We start from the raw sequence: 17,431 nt of genomic DNA on the forward strand, positions 1-17,431 counted from the left end.
TCTAAAGAAATGTGTATTTAATGTTCAAGCACTCTTATTGGTTGGTTCAATTCCGATGACAATGAGGCATGTTGTTATTGGCCCTGCTTGCTGATAGGGGGAGATCGCGAACGTCAGGTCTCCCCAGTATGAAAATGTGATTCAAGGGGTAGGCCACGTTCTGAATAATGTATTCTACAATGTGTACAAGTTTGCTGTACATTTCTGATTTATACATGTGTGGGTATATGGTACCTGTTAGGGATTGAGGGGCTTTCTGGGATGTGCTTTGGTATATGATTGCTGTAAATAAGTGTGTTGGCTAGCATACACTGATGTAATGCTCACATAAGCTCACTGCTAACAGTTTTCTGCGACAGATTTGATCATTGACAGCCATCAACATCATTAAGCCTTGCACAACTAACGTGCTGTTTCCTATTTAATCCCAGATAATAAATCATGTTTAACTGGGACCACTGGCTGCGGTAATTTCTTTGAACCAAACACAACGCAAGGAGAGTACAATTAACATCTGTTACATATGGTCAGGTGAAAGACGTTTTGGAATGGACATCTCAGTCTCCGGACTTGAACCCGATTGAAAACCTGAGGGTGCAGATGAAGTCCGTAAGTGCAGATGAAGGATATAAAAGATTCGGAAAGATTCTGTATGGAGGAATTGGTCTTAGATCCCTCCCAATGTGTTCTCCAATCCTATAAAACATTTTTGAAAAACGCTTGTTGCGTTATCCACACAAGGTGAGGTATTGGAAATGACTGAGCAATTGTCTTAGTATAAAATAATACGTTACAAATTGTTTTGAGCATACAATATAGCTCAGTATTTGTATAATTTATTTTCTAGTCTTTTTTGCTCATCTTTATAAACAGTGCCAATCATTTTAGACCTAAATGTATGTTCCCTGTTTAAGCTTTGTTGTTTATCAATGCTCTCTTATTACTCCTATTACTCCTATGCCATTTAAAAGACTGGTTTGGAGTGTAGCCCCAATAAAAAAAATGTCTCATTATACACTTGAGAGCTCAACAGTCACTCATGTTGGTTAATCCTCCTGAAAAGAGCATCCTGTTGTGTTTGGAATATGTCTGTCCATCCCATTAACTCAAATACATTCCGAGTCAGTTTCCCAGACGGATAAGACATAATCCTGGACTAAAAATCGATTGAATGATGATTATCCATTGAGCTTGCTTTTAAGTCCACTACTAGGCTAACCCTGTATCCGGAAAACTGCCCCTTAGTCTTTTTTTTAAATATCTCAAGTTATGAGAAGTTTCAGAACGTCTTCGTCAGAGGACCGGGAAATGATCTCCTTGGAAAACTCCTCACTTGAGTCAATTGTGTCAGTTGAGCTGTTATTAAAAAATAAACCCTTGGAGAAACAAACCCCACAGAGAAATAATATTTCCAGGTTGGGATTTGTGTGTCATGTGAGCCTCCGTAGGAGATTGGTGAGCTGCTAAAACAATCCAACTTTGTCCGGAATGCCAGCAGCAGGCTGGCGCTGAAAACTCTGTGCCGTCAGCCTGGATTGACCATGCTGAAAAGCCTAGCAGCTTGAACAGTCATTTGAATTTGAATGGCATCTTCTAAGAGATTGTTTTCATGGGACACTCATAAAAGGGTTTTGTATGACTGAAATGGGCTATCAGATTGTTGTTAATACAGACAGGCAGTGAAAGAGGAGACCGGTTTCTGAGAGAATGAATGTGTCCTCCTTGGCTTTATTGAATTCATATTGTTGGATTCTAGCTTGAAATGTACTTATTCATGTTGCCGTACCAGAACTTAGTGATAACTTTACATCTATAAGAAATGTATATGTCTGGGGTCAAGGAAGGGTGAAGAGTAAGTTGGTGCGCGGAAAGTTACTGAGTGATATGGAAAGTTACTCAGTGAGAAAAGGGAAGTACAGAAGAGTAATATTCTGTTCAAATATAGTGTTGAATATGAATGTTGCTAAGGAGGGAGGTAAAGGGAAACGGTCTAGTATCAGTTCTTGAAATGGCAGACCAGCTGCAGAGGAACCGGGACCATGAGGGCTGTGGAACTCAACTCCAGGTTAAGTCAACAGATGAAGAGAAAAGACCATGCTGGGATTACAGTCCTGTCTCACACACACTTCCACGCCCATGAGGGTCTTGGACTGAGGCAGGGCCATGACAATACCAGTAAGAGGAACCTACTGTGTATCTGCCTAACACCAAAGAAGAATTGGTTAGACATGCAAGGAGGTGACTCCGCCTAGTTGTGAGTTGTAAAGATGCTTGTGTGACTTGTATATTGTCTTTGCAGATGCATGACCCAATGGGGTGATTAAACTTGGTTTGAGCTTTTTCTAGTCATGAGTTTTTACTCTGTTCCGAACCTAACAATATAAATAATATTTTTACAATTTCGTAATCTATGTCACTGGTAATGGATGCAGAAATATTTTTAATAGTAAAGGCCAATTTATGCTTGATCTGAAAATGTGGTCGGCGGCTTCGTATGGAGTGTGACGCAATTGCGGAGCATCCAGAGGCATGCAGAGGCCTAATGACGCTCCGTTAAATGCTTCGTATGGCTCTGCATTGACATGGTAGACAGTAGGTGGGGGCGGTACGACCCGTATGAATACAAACTTATTTCCTTGACAACTTACTTCATCATTGCTCTACTCTGCTCCGCTGGTATAAGAGCCCTGACGTCTGCATCACACAATAAATGCTGTGCGCCCACTTTGCTTTAAAGACTCACTCTGACACAGAGTGTAAACCTTTCACTAGAAAAAGGGGACCATGAATGTGTTGGAAACGGTCATTCATTTCATAGAACTGAGCTCATCCTCTGATCATGTGGGGGATCATTGGGTGGAGCTGTGAACACACAGTGGGAAAGGTAACTGTTTTGACCATGACAGTGCTCATAGCCTATTTAGTGCGAATTGTAATCATGTTTCTGTAACTGACCCAGCTGACGTTATGTACTAATACTTTGTTTGTGTAAATAATGAGAATGTATCCATCTTACCTGTAAAGTGTACATTTAAAATAAATCAATTGATTACAAGTAACATTGCAAATGTAATTGGCCTTTTTTTTTTTTGCCATTTGCTACATTTGGACAATGTATACGGTGTCTATTGTATTCACTCGCACAGCGTAAGTCGATAAAGTAAAACTTGGTTGGCTACAAATATTTTTCACTCGTGGATGTACAGGACAGAAGCCTGACATTGTTCAAAGAGTAATATGTTTACATGTTTTTCATTAGAAAGGAGCTGTAGTAGAATTGATGCAGTAGAGCCAAAATTGCCTCTAAAACATCTCGGACAAAGCCGTTTTCTTCCGAATAAAACATCAAAGCACAGGCAGCCAACCTGAACCACCAGTCTTTACAACTGACTACCTGTTCAAGGCCTCTCAACAAATACATTCTGCAAGGATGTGACTGATATTGAACAATGATCTGTCACCTCCATCAATGTATTCCTGTAATCTATTGCCCCTGCCCTCAATGATCTGTCACCTCCATCAATGTATTCCTGTAATCTATTGCCCCTGCCCTCAATGATCTGTCACCTCCATCAATGTATTCCTGTAATCTATTGCCCCTGCCCTCAATGATCTGTCACCTCCATCAATGTATTCCTGTAATCTATTGCCCCTGCCCTCAATGATCTGTCACCTCCATCAGATGAATCCTGTCACCAGTACTGATGTTTAGTTGTAGCGCCATCAAGTAGGCTGGCCTGATCAATAACCTATTTGTTCAGAAGCCTTAATCAGGTAGTTCGGTCAATAGTAAAGACTGGTTCAGTTTGGCTGCATGTGTTTTGCTATGTTTTCCTGTGACCCGCCTACGACCTTCCTCATCGAGCTCTGTGGGTGTTTCACTACTTCTCATGGCCATAACAGCTTCATGCAATGTTTGCCTATTGATAATAACGTCAGTCAAAGTTATCATGAGGTCAGGTGGTCAGTAAAAGGCTGGTCCAGGTTGATTGTGCTTTGCTGAGACCCCTTTCTGTGTTTACAAACATTGCAGCATGAGGGTAAGTTGGTGGCAGAACAAGGAAAAGCCTATATTTACAAATAGCTTTTTTATTTTATTTATTTAACTAGGCAAGTCAGTTAAGAACAAATTCTTATTTTCAATGACGGCCTACCAGAAGGCAAAAGGCCTCCTGCAGGGACGGGGGCCTGGGATTATTATTATATATATATATATATATATATATATATATATATATTTTAATACAATATAATATAGGACAATACACACATCACAACAAGAGAGACAACACAACACTACATAAAGAGAGACCTAAGGCAACAACATAGCAAGGCAGAAACACATGACAACACAGCATGGTAGCAACACAACATAACAACAACATGGTAGCAACCCAACATGGTAGCAGCACAAAACATGGTACAAACATTATTGGGCACAGACAACTGCACAATGGACAAGAAGGTAGAGACAACAATACATCACACAAAGCAGCCAAAACTGTCAGTAAAGAGGGTCCATGATTGAGTCTTTGAATGAAGAGATTGAAATAAAACCGTCCAGTTTGAGTGTTTGTTGCAGCTCGTTCCAGTCGCTAGCTGCAGTGAACTGAAAAGAGGAGTGACCGAGGGATGTGTGTGCTTTGGGGACTTTTAACATAATGTGACTGGTAGAACGGGTATTGTATGTAGAGGATGAGGGCTGCAGTAGACATCTCAGATAGGGAGGAGTGAGGCCTAAGAGGGTTTTATAAATAAGCATTAGCCAGTGGGTCTTGCGACTGGTATGCAAGATGACCAGTTTACAGTGGAGTATAGAGATGACCAGTTTACAGTTTTAATATAGAGTGTAGTGATGTGTCCTATAAGGAGCATTGGTGGCAAATCTGATGGCTGAATGGTAAAGAACATCTAGCCGCTCGAGAGCACCGTTACTTGCCGATCTATACATTTTGTCTCCGTAATCTAGCATGGGTAGGATGGTCATCTGAATCAGGGTTAGTTTGGCATGTGGGGTGAAAGAGGAACGATTACGATAGTGGAAACCAAGTCTAGCTTTAATTTTAGCCTGCAGCTTTGATATGTGCTGAGAGAAGGACAGTGCACCGTCTAGCCATACTCCCAAGTACTTGTATGAGGTGACTACCTCAAGCTCTAAACCCTCAGAGGTAGTAATAACACCTGTGGGAAGAGGGGCACATGACCTTTGTTTTGGAGGTGTTCAGAACAAGGTTAAGTGTAGAGAAAGCTTGTTGGACACTAAGAAAGCTTTGTTGTAGAGCATTTAACACAAAATCCGGGGAGTAGCCAGCTGAGTATAAGACTGTATCATCTTCATGTAAATGGATGAGAACACTTCCTACTGCCTGAGCTATGTTGTTGATGTAAATTGAGAAGAGCATGGGGCCTAGGATCGAGCCTTGGGGTTACTCCCTTGGTGACAGGCGGTGGCTGAGACAGCAGATTTTCTGACTTTATACACTGCACTCTTTGAGAGAGGTAGTTAGTAAACCAGGCCAAAGACCTCAGAGACACCAATACTCCTTAGCCGGCCAATAAGAATGGAACTATCTACCATATCAAAAGCTTTGGTCAAGTCAATAAAAATAGCATCACTATATTGCTTAGAATCAAGGACAGTGGTGACATCATTGAGGACCTTTAAGGTTGCAGTGACACATCCATAACCTGAGCGGAAACCAGACTGCATACCCGAGAGAATACTATAGACATCAAGAAACATGGTCAGTTGATTATTGACAATTTTTTCCAACACTTTTGATAAACAGGGCAAAATAGAAATAGGCCTATAACAGTTAGGATCAGCTGATCACCCCCTTTAAATAAAGGACAAACTATGGTTTCCTTACAAGCAATGGGAACCTTTTAACAAAGGTTAAAAAGGTTGGAGACAGGCTTGGCGATGATAGTCCCCATTGGGGATAGTCACTTTAGAAGGGGTGGGAGATGAGGAAATGTTGAACGGGCAAGACTGAGTCAAATAGGAATCCTGACTTAATGAAGTGGTGATTAAAGAGCTCAGCCATGTGCTTCTTGTCAGTAACAACCACATCATCAACATTAAGGGACATGGGCAGCTGTGAGGAGGAGAGTTTATTCTCCAGGTCTTTAACTGTTTTCCAGAACTTCTTGGGGTTAGACCCACAGAGAGAGAACTGCTCCTTATAAAGTAACTAACTTTGGCCTTCCGGATAGCCTGAGTGCACTTATTTCTACTTTGCCTGAACGATAGCCAGTGAGCCTGAGTATGTGTGTGACGAGCCTTTCATCAAATGCAATTCTTGAGGTGGAGTAACTCTGCAAGATCAGGGGCTGCACCTGTTTTAATTCTAATTTTCTTTATGGGGGCGTGTTGTTAACAATACCACTGAAAATATCAAAAACGAAGGTCCAAGCGTCTTCGACAGAGGGGATCAAGCTGATTCTATACCATTTTACAGAGGCCAGTTCATGAAGGAAGGCTTGCTCATTAAAGTTTTTTAGCAAGCGTCTTCAACAAATCAGGACAGGTCGTTTCACTGAGCAGCCATTACGAACACAGGCTGTAAAACAGTGAACACTTAGATCATTACAGAAAACACCAAACTGATATCAGGATTATTTGTGAGGATAACATTGAGGAGAGTAGCCTTTTCTGGGTGTTCGGAGTCATACCGTGTGGGATTGGTAATAATCTGAGAATGATAGAGAGTCCCACTGCTTTAGGACTTGGTCAGGTGGTTTAAGCATGTCCCAGTTTAGGTCACCTAGCAGGAAAAATTCAGACTTAGTGTAAGGGGCCAGGTGTTAACATGCTGAAAACCCAGGCTTTTACAAGAGCAGAAATCATTGAAGCAGATATCAGAGTCAGAATTGGGGCTAGCAACAGTAGATGGGCCAGGGTGTACATGCACATTTCCAGATATCATCAACAGTAATACAATCAAGGCACAGCATTGGACAGGGAGAGCTCTGCAGTGCTGATTTATGACATCTGAATGTGCATCAGATGACAACAAGATCATATTGTACAGCAAATTCATCAAGTAATATGAATACAAAACCCGGCGAGTGGTGGTTAGAATAGGATGGGAGGCCAATAGTCCATGTAACCAATAGAGAGTCAGAGTCCCGAGTGCGGGAACAAACATAGTCTGTCCCACGGTTGGGCAAAGAAAGTTTGTAGTCAACAAAGTATGCAGGAGTCATGAGGAAAATAGCAAAATGCACAATAATTTTTTTTAAATATATAACAACTAGCCATTGTAAGCCATTTTAAGTTCAGAGTCACTCGTCCCAAAAGTGTGTGTGTGCTGGAGGCGTGCAAAAGCTCTGGAGAGAGGGGTGAGTGGTGGAGGTACCTTTACCAGACGGGGAGACTGTCTAGGGCAGATCGCCAGGTGGAATCCAAGCAGCAGTGCAGCAGTGCAGCAGGCAACGGGAGTAGGTGTCACCCACTTGGGAGAAGCTTTTATTTCTGGAGGCAGATTTCTTGTAGAAAATGCCAGTGAATGGTCTTTGAACAGCAGGAGGGGTCTTCAGAGAAAGCTTCAAAGACTCCCTCCACTTGTTGGGCCTTAAGACCTCGACCCCTTTTTACTTCACACCTTCGTGCTAATTGAAATTGTATCTAGTCTGTCATTGCCTGGGAGCCTTAACTCAACATTCAGTCCGCAAAAAGTAAAATAAATCATTGTAATGTACTTTACACCATTGCTATTTTCTGCATTGTAGAATAATAGTGAAGACATCAAAACTATGAAATAACACATATGGAATTGTGTAGTAACCAAAAAATATATGTTATATTTGAGATTCTTCAAAGTAGCCACCCTTTGCCTTGATGTCTCAGCCTCCAGTATTTATGCTGCAGTAGTTTATGTGTCAGTTTGTTATATCTGGAGTACTTCTCCTGTCCTATTCGGTGTTCTGTGTGAATTTAAGTGTGCTCTTTCTAATTCTCTCTTTCTCTCTTTCTTTCTCTCTCTCAGAGGACCTTAGCCCTAGGACCATGCCTCAGGACTACCTGACATGATGACTCCTTGCTGTCCCCAGTCCACCTGGCCATGCTGCTGCTCCAGTTTCAACTGTTCATTTATGAACATTTGAACATCTTGGCCATGTTCTGTTATAATCTCCACCCGGCACAGCCAGAAGAGGACTGGCCACCCCACATAGCCTGGTTCCTCTCTAGGTTTCTTCCTAGGTTTTGGCCTTTCTAGGGAGTTTTTCCTAGCCACCGTGCTTCTACATCTGCATTGCTTGCTGTTTGGGGTTTTAGGCTGGGTTTCTGTACAGCACTTTGAGATATCAGCTGATGTACGAAGGGCTATATAAATACATTTGATTTGATTTGATGACAGCTTTGTACACTCTTGGCATTCTCTGAACCAGCTTCATGAGGTAGTCAACTGGAATGCATTTCAATTAACATGTGTGCCTGGTTAAAAGTTAATTTGTGGAACTTGTTCCTTCTTAATGTGTTTGAGCCAATCAGTTGTGTTGTGACAATGTAGGGGTGATATACAGAAGGTAGCCCCATTTGGTAAAAGACCAAGTCCATATTATGGCAAGAACAGCTCAAATAAGCAAAGAGAAATGACAGTCCATCATTACTTTAAGACATGAAGGTCAGTAAATCCGGAAAATGTCAAGAACTTTAAAAGTTTCTTCAAGTGCAGTCGCAGAAACCATCAAGCGCTATGGTGAAACTGGCTCTCATGAGGACTGCCACAGGAAAGAATGACGCAGAGTTACCTCTGCTGCAGAGGGTAAGTTCATCAGAGTTACCAGCCTCAGAAATTGCATCCCAAATAAATGCTTCACACAGTTCAAGTAACAGACACATCTCAACATAAACTGTTCAGAGGAGACTGCGTGAATCAGGCCTTCATGGTCGAATTGCTGCAAAGAAACCACTACTAAAGGACACTAATAATAAGAGACTTGCTAGGACCAAGAAACATGATCAATGGTCATTATACCGGTGTAAATCGGTTCTCTAGTCTGATGAGTTCAAATTTGAGATTTTTGGTTCTAACCACTGTGTCTTTGTGAGACGCAGAGTAGGTGAATAGAGTATCTCCGCATGTGTGGTTCCCACCGTAAAGCATGGAGGAGTCGTGTGGGGGTGCTTTGCTGGTGACACTGTCTGTGATTTCTTTAGAATTCAAGGCACACTTGAGATGGTTTGGGATGAGTTGGACCGCAGAGTGAAGGAAAAGCAGCCAACAAGTGCTCAGAATATGTGGGAACTCCTTCAAGACTGTTGGAAAATCATTCCAGGTGAAGCTGGTTGAGAGAATGCCAAGAGTGTCATCGAGGCAAAGGGTGGGTACTTTGAGGGTACTTTGAAGAATCTCAAAAATATAATATATTTTGATTTGTTTCACACTTTTTTGGGTTACTACATGCTTCCATATGTTTTACTTCATAGTTTTGATATCTTCACTATTATTCTGCAATGTAGAACATATTAAAAATAAAGAAAAACCCTGAATTGAGTATGGGTACTGTATGTGGCCAGGTCGCAATTGTAAATGAGAACTTGTTCTCAACTTGCCTACCTGGTTAAATAAAGGTGAAATAAAATAAATAAATGTGTTCAAACATCTAAAATCACAAACAAATTCCAATAGAAATCTCTGTCAGAGTTTTGGTTTAGTTGTCATCTAAATATGTTTTGACTTAGCTTTCAACCTTTTAAAAGCACAACAATGTTTGAATGGGAATTCAATTTCAGATATTTTGTACTCATCCATTATTAATTTGAAGAGAAACTAGAATCAAAGCTGGACAGTCAGTGGCACAGATGGAACTATCTAAGCAGAAAATAAATCTCCTTCAAATATTGATATTTCTTTGCGTTGATAACCAAACACAATTCAATATCCAGTTTGTGTACAAATTAATACTTGGCATGTTGGATTCCCATCTCCATCTGAACCAAACATCTAAGTTAAATATTTACACTGAACAAAAATAAAACGCAACATGTAAAATGATTGTACCATGTTTCATGACGTTGTTTCAAAGGTACAAATTCAACATATTTTATACAAGGTTTAGCTATGTTGAAAAGTGGTTATCAGGATGACATAATCCTGTTGTTGAATTTTCACTCTCAAAACAACAGTTTACGTAGATTACTTTTTTCAAATGAAATTCAAAGTACTTTCCACATAGATTCCACGTTACAAAACTGACAAATGATGTTGAAACCATGTTGATTCAACCAGTTTGTGACCAGTGGGAGGCCACTAAAAATATACTGTAGATTTCATCTGGATTCATCTGGATTCACCTATGTCATGGAAAGAGCATAATGTTTTGTACACTCAGTGTATATGCCTTCCTACTGCTTGCTATTATTGATAATGTATGCATATTTAGGTGCACTCCTCAATAGGTTTGAGCTAATATTCTATATATATATATATATATATAGGTGGTGCAGTAACTCAAGCAGAAGACAATTCAGTTCCGGTGAGCTTCTTCCCGAGTCAAGTACTGTGTTTAAGTAAAAAGACAAACAATGTCCCGTTTGGAACACTGACAAGTAGAGCATGAAATCTGATTGGGTAGGCCTGGCTCCCAAGTAGTTGGGCCTGGGCCCATCAAGGCCTACTTGTGCCTAAGACCCTGGTGCCCAGTGGGTACTTCAGCCACGCTGAAAACAAATCATCCAGTTTTGCAGTTCGCTGATATCACTTAATTGGGGGGAAAGCAATGGATATGCACACATAGGAAGCTGATGTGTCATTTGAACACAACACAAGACAGCAATTTAAATAATCGTTGTTATTTCAACCATACAAGCTCAGTACAAGTAAAAGAGTGAAATGCACGGAATTATGCGCTCAATATTCTTGCTTGATTTTTATACTTCAGGCATTGTTGTAGAGATGCCAAGTTAACCAATATGATGCAAATGTTGAAATGTAGCATACTGTTTCAATCCATCTTGTAACAATTTTAAATGGATACAAACTAACTTGACCTTCTCACAGAGAAGAAACATTTATTTTTTCATAAAAAAATTAATTCATGTTATGGGACACAGTTCACATTGTAGCCTAATAACTATTTACAGTATATCACAACGTTTGTAGTAGTAGTCAGTGGTAAGCAACATTCTATACTGATAGCATTCTGACAGCCTTTCAATGGTTTTGAGTTCTTGAAAAGTGCAATGAAATCTCCTCATAGTCTTTATAAAAGTTCATATGACATTTTATGTTCATTACTGATGTGTGTGCTGGTATATTATATTGGTATTCTTGTAATAAGACTGTGACATATACAATAGATCCACCCATGTCAATAGATCCAATCTCCTACAATCCACTTTGGCACCGTGTTTCCATTTTGTCCAAACCCTAAACAGGACATCATGTTTCTGCTCGGCTGACATTCCATTTTGGAGCATCACCAATGAACTCAAAATTCGAAGAATAACACAATCACTATAGAACGATTACTATTTCTCCTTTTATCGTGTCAGCTGTCAGTAAAACCAACCGTGTGTTTGCACAGCTCCCAGAAATCCTTCACCTGTGAGTTCAGTTTATCAACGTGTATTTCAGTTCAACCCGTCAGAAGTCCCAACCTTTTAGGCTATTAGAAGTCCTAAATTCCCTTCCCTCTGTGACTTTTCTGTATTATCAGCCACTCTGGCTGAGTTTGTGTTTGTGTCCATCAGATGCATTTCTCCTGTAAGTTCAGTGTCTCGTCTGTAAATGTCACATGCAGAGTCTTGTCCTTTCGGTCCAATTGCACCCTGTTCAGACGTGAAGGGTCAACTGTCCCCTCTGACCTCATTGATATCCTGGGGCCCTTTTTGGGATCGTTTTGCATCCCCTTACCCGCTGGTGTCTGTTGGTTCCGGAGCAGGGAGTGCTCCACAGCAGGGAGGCTAGGTCTTCCCTCTCCCTCTGTCCCTCTAAACCCCCCCAACCCCCCTTTAGTCCCCTCTGGAAGGTAAAGAAACGTCTGCGAGGTGCTGATGACGTCCTTCAACTCGCGGGACACCAGTGACGGGGAGTCCAGGGAGACGATGGACGAATTCCGATGACCTTCACCTCCGCAGCAGAATTGACCACTGACCCCTGAGCCCCGCCCCTGGCTGCCCAAGCGACAGAACAAACACTTGATCTTCTCCACCAGTTTCAGTAGGACGGTCTTCCTCAGCAGGATGTAGATCCAGGGGTCGAGGATGGGGTTGACGGAGGCAATTCGGATGGCGTGGAGATCTGGGTTCTTCTCTATGGGAGTTGAATGGGCGTCAAATTCAATCCTGGACAGCTGGTTTACAAAAATCCGCAGCTGAGGGAGGAAGGAAGGGAGATGGACAGGGTTTAAGGGTTATTGGCTATTCTGTGTATGTATGAGGAGGATGTACATTGGAAGCTTCAATAGGTGTGTTCAATAAGATCTGGATAAGAGCATCTGCTAAATGACAAAAATGTACACATTTTACAAAATGATTGATTTCCTATTGAATCCTGTTGAACTACTTTAATTAAATACAATTGAAGTAGCATTCAAGCCCGCTTTCTTCTTCAAACATGAATAACATTAATCTAAACCTAGCAGTTCTTCATGTTATTGTAGTGAAATAAAAAATATACATAGCGGACATACAGAACAAACTATCATGGTTGAAAAACTTCTAACCTATTTGACTATGATGTTGTAACGTTGGCATAAGATGAGCATTGGCATTGCAGTGTACTAGGAGCAATAGTATCAGCCTAACAGGCAGCGGCACAGAAGCCTGGGCAAAGAGCCAATGAAAACACAACCCCACTCCCCATGTTAATCATCAATCATATGAACGTCTCTGGCCATTGGCTCTCCCCTGGGTCCAATTAACAGCATTTCTGACTCACAATGTCAAAACAAGTTAAGTAAAGTAACTAGCTTATATGATAATGTTGTTACTGGTAAATACAGTAGGAGGGAGAACTCTTAAGGACACTGATTATTGAACTACAGGGAAAGGGGGATACCTAGTCAGTAGTACAACTGAATGCATTCAATTGGAATGTGTCTTCCACATTTAATCCAATTCCTCTGAATAGGAGAGGTGCGAGGGGCTGCCTTAATTGATATCCACGTCGTCGGCGCCCAGGGAGCAGTTGTTATTCGGGGTTAACTGCTTTGCTCAAGGGCAGAATGGCAATTTTTCCACCTTGCTGGCTCAGTGATTCAAACCAGCAACCTTTCTGTTACAGGTCCAACACTCTTAACCGCTAGTCTACATGCTGCCCTTACAGGGTCTCTTTCAGCTAGTCTTTTCATTTTTGTTTGGTGGAGTTTTTGAGGCTTGCAGGATGTACTGTAGTGGCTTGGTCCTCTCAATCAGCACATGGGGGGGACAGCATATAGAACACAATAATATCTAATTATAGACCAACGGGTCTTCTTCAGACCTTAAGCCCTCAGTTTTATTTTCCAGGGGAGGGTTTTTGAAGCTTGCGGGATATAATGTGCTGTCTCTAGTGGATCTGTCCTTACATGTAACTCTCAAATGCTGCATGGGGATGGTTTATAGAACACAATATATCATTGGTCCTCTTCAGAACTTTTGCCCTCAGTACCTTGCAGTTTGTTTTTTCATTTTTGTTGTGGAGTGTTTTTCGAAGCGTGTAGGATGTACAGTCTCTAGTGATTCTGTCTTTACAGTATCCTCTTGTGACTACAATGCAGTGCATGGGGACAGGATGGCTTGTAGTATTCTTTGCACTGTAAAACCATAAAACGTGACACGTTCATAACGTAAACGTCAGTGTTTAAAACTTCAACATTAGGCATTTAGATTAGACAACAAGTGTTCTCATCTTAAACACAGGTGTTTAAAATGCAAGATTAAACATGATAGTCAGCTGTTTCCTGTCAGTTTCCAATCAGGAGAACACCTACTGTATATCTCCTAAGTGATCCGATTTCAAACACTAGTGTTTACTTTCCCATCATCCTGTTTAGAGTGCTTTTAGTCATTACAAAGTGATGTGACTTTCCATAACTTTTATTCAGATCAGTGTAAGGAATGTCTGTCACCTTAACTACATTTCAGCACTTAACAGGACATTTGACTCAAGACATTTTTTCAATCGAGTGGTGTTGTTGTTACTCAACTGTGTTGAGTCAATTTCCGTTAACTCTCTGAGGCGAAAAGACGTGGGAGTGGCCTCATTATCATATTTCTCAGCATGCTTTGTTGCAGTTTGATTTTTAGAAGTTTGTTTTAATATATATGTTTCCTCGTGTAAATTGATCCTAAACACTCAGATCCTAAACATTTGGTTTTACAGTATGTTCAGAGGGCAGAGTTTGGTGGAAATGGTTGACACTGGCTGAGCAGTAGACAGACAGACCGATCCCATCAGAAACAAGTGCTACGTTCTCCCACAAGAGAAAATTTCACTCACAACAAAGGGAACTAACAAGAAAAATAACTGACAACCAAACCAGGTGTTCAAAAGGGGTTCTGAAGGACATCCATGGGGGTCTCCACTGAAAGTTGACAAGCAACTAGGAAAATGTACCCTAAAATATTCCCACCATGGATGCACACTAAATTTGGCTAGCAAATGGAAAAGAAAAAGAAAACCCCACACCAACTCCCAAACATCACCTGGGCCAGCACAGGTGAAACACCACCCAGCAACTAGATGGACAAGCCAGCACAGGTGCAACAGATACCCACCAACAAGGCGACACCACCAATCGATGAGCTGATGAAATCTGGATATTTGCATTTCTCAAGGAACACACAAACATGAATTAGCCTGTCTTCCTTATCGGTGTGCTAAATCACAAATACTTGTTATTCATGCTATCAAATTAGATATTCATCTAAAATATTATTAATCCAAGGGCTTCTCTTTAAGGTTTTGTTATAGTTATAGTTTTGTTACTGGTGACTTTTGTATCTAAAGATAAAAGCAAAAAATGATCAATAGATCAATTATATTTACTTGTTCTTATTTTTCTCAAAGTAAGGAAATGTTTCTAATGGCAAGCGCGCCAGAAGTTGACATTAGAGTTACCAGAGTAACAACACCTCAGCAGACAAGCGTCTGAACAATAACAGTGCAATTACACGTTAATTAATTACACGTGAATTATAATCAAGCCTATCAATATCTTTCATTCGATTAGGAGCTAATTTACTAAATATTAAACCATTTTCTTTAATGCACATTTTGGGCATGTTCCCTCCAATTAAGAATGCGTATGCTAACGCATAAAGTTGTTACAAATGACACCACACCAACCAGAACGCTATCCATTCCTGCGCACACACAACGAGAGACACAAAAGAGAGACCAACATGTTGCGAAACTTTTTACAAATCTGTCAAACTATTGCAAAACTTATTTTGCAAGATGTCAACTTACCACCAAAGGTATGGAGCAGATGAGAACAACCACGGAGGTAGCGATGAGCAGAATGACCATCTGGATCTCTGCGCCGGCCAATCGTTGGAAGCTCCGTCTGCGCCTCAGGTCCGCTATGCGTCCTCCCTGGTCCGTACCCAGCGATGTTCTGCGGATGAACCGCTTGTGCATCATAATCAGCGCCCCGCATACCAGCACGTTGCATATCACCGTGGCCAGGATAAGAAAGGAGCTCACCCCGGCGTACATGTAGGAGAAGGCGGCGTGCGTGGAGTCATTAGTCCGCCAGTCGATGAAGCACCAGGTCCCTGGGAACTGTTTATTCACTTTCCCCAGCCCCATGGCAGGCAGCGCGCAGAACAGCACGTTAGAAATGTAGATGCCCGCAAGCGTCAACGCCGCAAGTCTTTGGTCCACGCAATGGTTGTAGAAATACGCATGGTTTATAGCCAAGTATCTCTCTATTGACATGGCACAGATAATGCTGAGGCCGACTAGAAAGAAGAAGAGAAGGATGAAGCCGGAGTACTGACACAGTGACTCTCCACCTGGCCACTTCCCTTGCACATAGGTGGCGATGGTGACGGGGCTGGCCAGTAGCGTGCCCAAAAGGTCGGTCACTGCAAGCCCGCACACCAGGGTGTAAAAGGTGGTTTCCTTCTGTTCCTTCCGAGACTTTCGGAGCACCACGATGGCGATGACGTTCCCCACCACTCCGAATATAAACATAATCACCGGGATAGTAGGCTCCCGGGGCCCACTTGTCATCGTGCCGTTATTCATACCCGACATTATTCTGTAACTGTCTATGTGGAACGAAATAGTTAGTTCTTCTTCAGTGTTATCTCCCAAACCGTTGGCATGTAGACGATATAGTTACTCTTTCGTTGGTGCGTGCTCTCCAAGTTGCTCAATAACGTCCAAATCCACCCAAGTTCCATCATCTTATCTAACCGTTACGCACTTGAATAACCACTCTAACGAATGTCTCCGTGTCTCCGTGTAACCTTCGTCTTTTCTGTTAGTCGCTAACTTTAGTTTTTTTACTATCAGAAGTGTTTTTGTCTCAGGCGTTCTGCACACCGCGCTGCAGTGTTCAACATGTTCAACTCCTCCTCTGTCGTCGCTCAATTCACTTGTAAGTTTGAAGCAGAGGCTCCGCACTTTTGGAGGTGGAGCAGCTTTAAAGACATCCTCCAGTGAATTGTTTTACTTTTACTGTTGAAAAGCATATCCCAGAAGGGGAGGACCATCCTCCTCAGTGAAATTTCATTAAAAAAAAAAAAATAGCGAAACACTAAAAAAGTTTCCTTTTTAGATAAAACTATACTAAATATATTCATAAGTCACCAAGTAATTGATTAAAACACACTGTTTTGCAATGAAGCTCTTTCAACAGCACTCTCTGGGGGTAGCACCATGATGTAGGCAGAGAACAGCTAGCTTCTGTCCTCCTCTGTGTACATCGACTTCAATACAAAACCAAGGAGGCTCGTAGGCCTCACCCCCTTTCATAGACCTACATGGTAATTATGACCACTTCTGGGGGATGACCATCAACCAATCAAAGCTTTTGCAGTATGAAGTGACATGCCGTCCATCCAATCATAAGATTAGAATCAGAGAATTAACATAGTGTGTTGTAATGGGGTTGTGCCGCAGAGCATTATGGGGGGTTTATGTGTTGAGAAGCTTGGTGTGTTGATGACATTGTTGGATAGAGATTGAAAAGTGATAGTTGAGCATTTTTTGGGATATTATTCAATTCAAATTAGTTTCTTCAAAATACAGGAGATGGAGGAGGTAGATTATACATCGTTTTCTTGGTTTTATAACTTTATTTTTGTGTCCAGTTATTGCAATTTATTTCAATTTGTCTTGCTAACTTCAGTAGCAAGTAGCAGTAGGTAGCTAGCTACCAGCTCGAGCAGCTACTGTATCTACCAGCCGTTTTCGCCGCCAATCCTACTGAAAATGTTGTTGACTTTTTGTTGAAGAACCCCTTTCATTCTCTGGGTTACTCGGAA

At 41.5% G+C, this 17,431-nt stretch overlaps 1 protein-coding gene across 1 annotated transcript; it reads right to left on the reverse strand.

The window, feature by feature from the left end:
- Nucleotides 1-10,478: 10,478 nt before the first annotated feature.
- LOC139388388 (prostaglandin E2 receptor EP4 subtype-like) lies at nt 10,479-16,544 on the reverse strand. Its single transcript, XM_071135022.1, has 2 exons — nt 15,405-16,544; nt 10,479-12,324 (listed from the first exon to the last, which is right to left on the reverse strand). Exons 1-2 carry the CDS (start codon nt 16,194-16,196, stop codon nt 11,698-11,700), a joined length of 1,419 nt encoding a protein of 472 aa, XP_070991123.1. The 5' UTR covers nt 16,197-16,544; the 3' UTR covers nt 10,479-11,697.
- Between the last annotated feature and the right edge of the window lie 887 nt (nt 16,545-17,431).

Source organism: Oncorhynchus clarkii, chromosome 29 (genome assembly GCF_045791955.1).
Source record: "Oncorhynchus clarkii lewisi isolate Uvic-CL-2024 chromosome 29, UVic_Ocla_1.0, whole genome shotgun sequence".
NCBI lineage: Eukaryota > Metazoa > Chordata > Actinopteri > Salmoniformes > Salmonidae > Oncorhynchus > Oncorhynchus clarkii.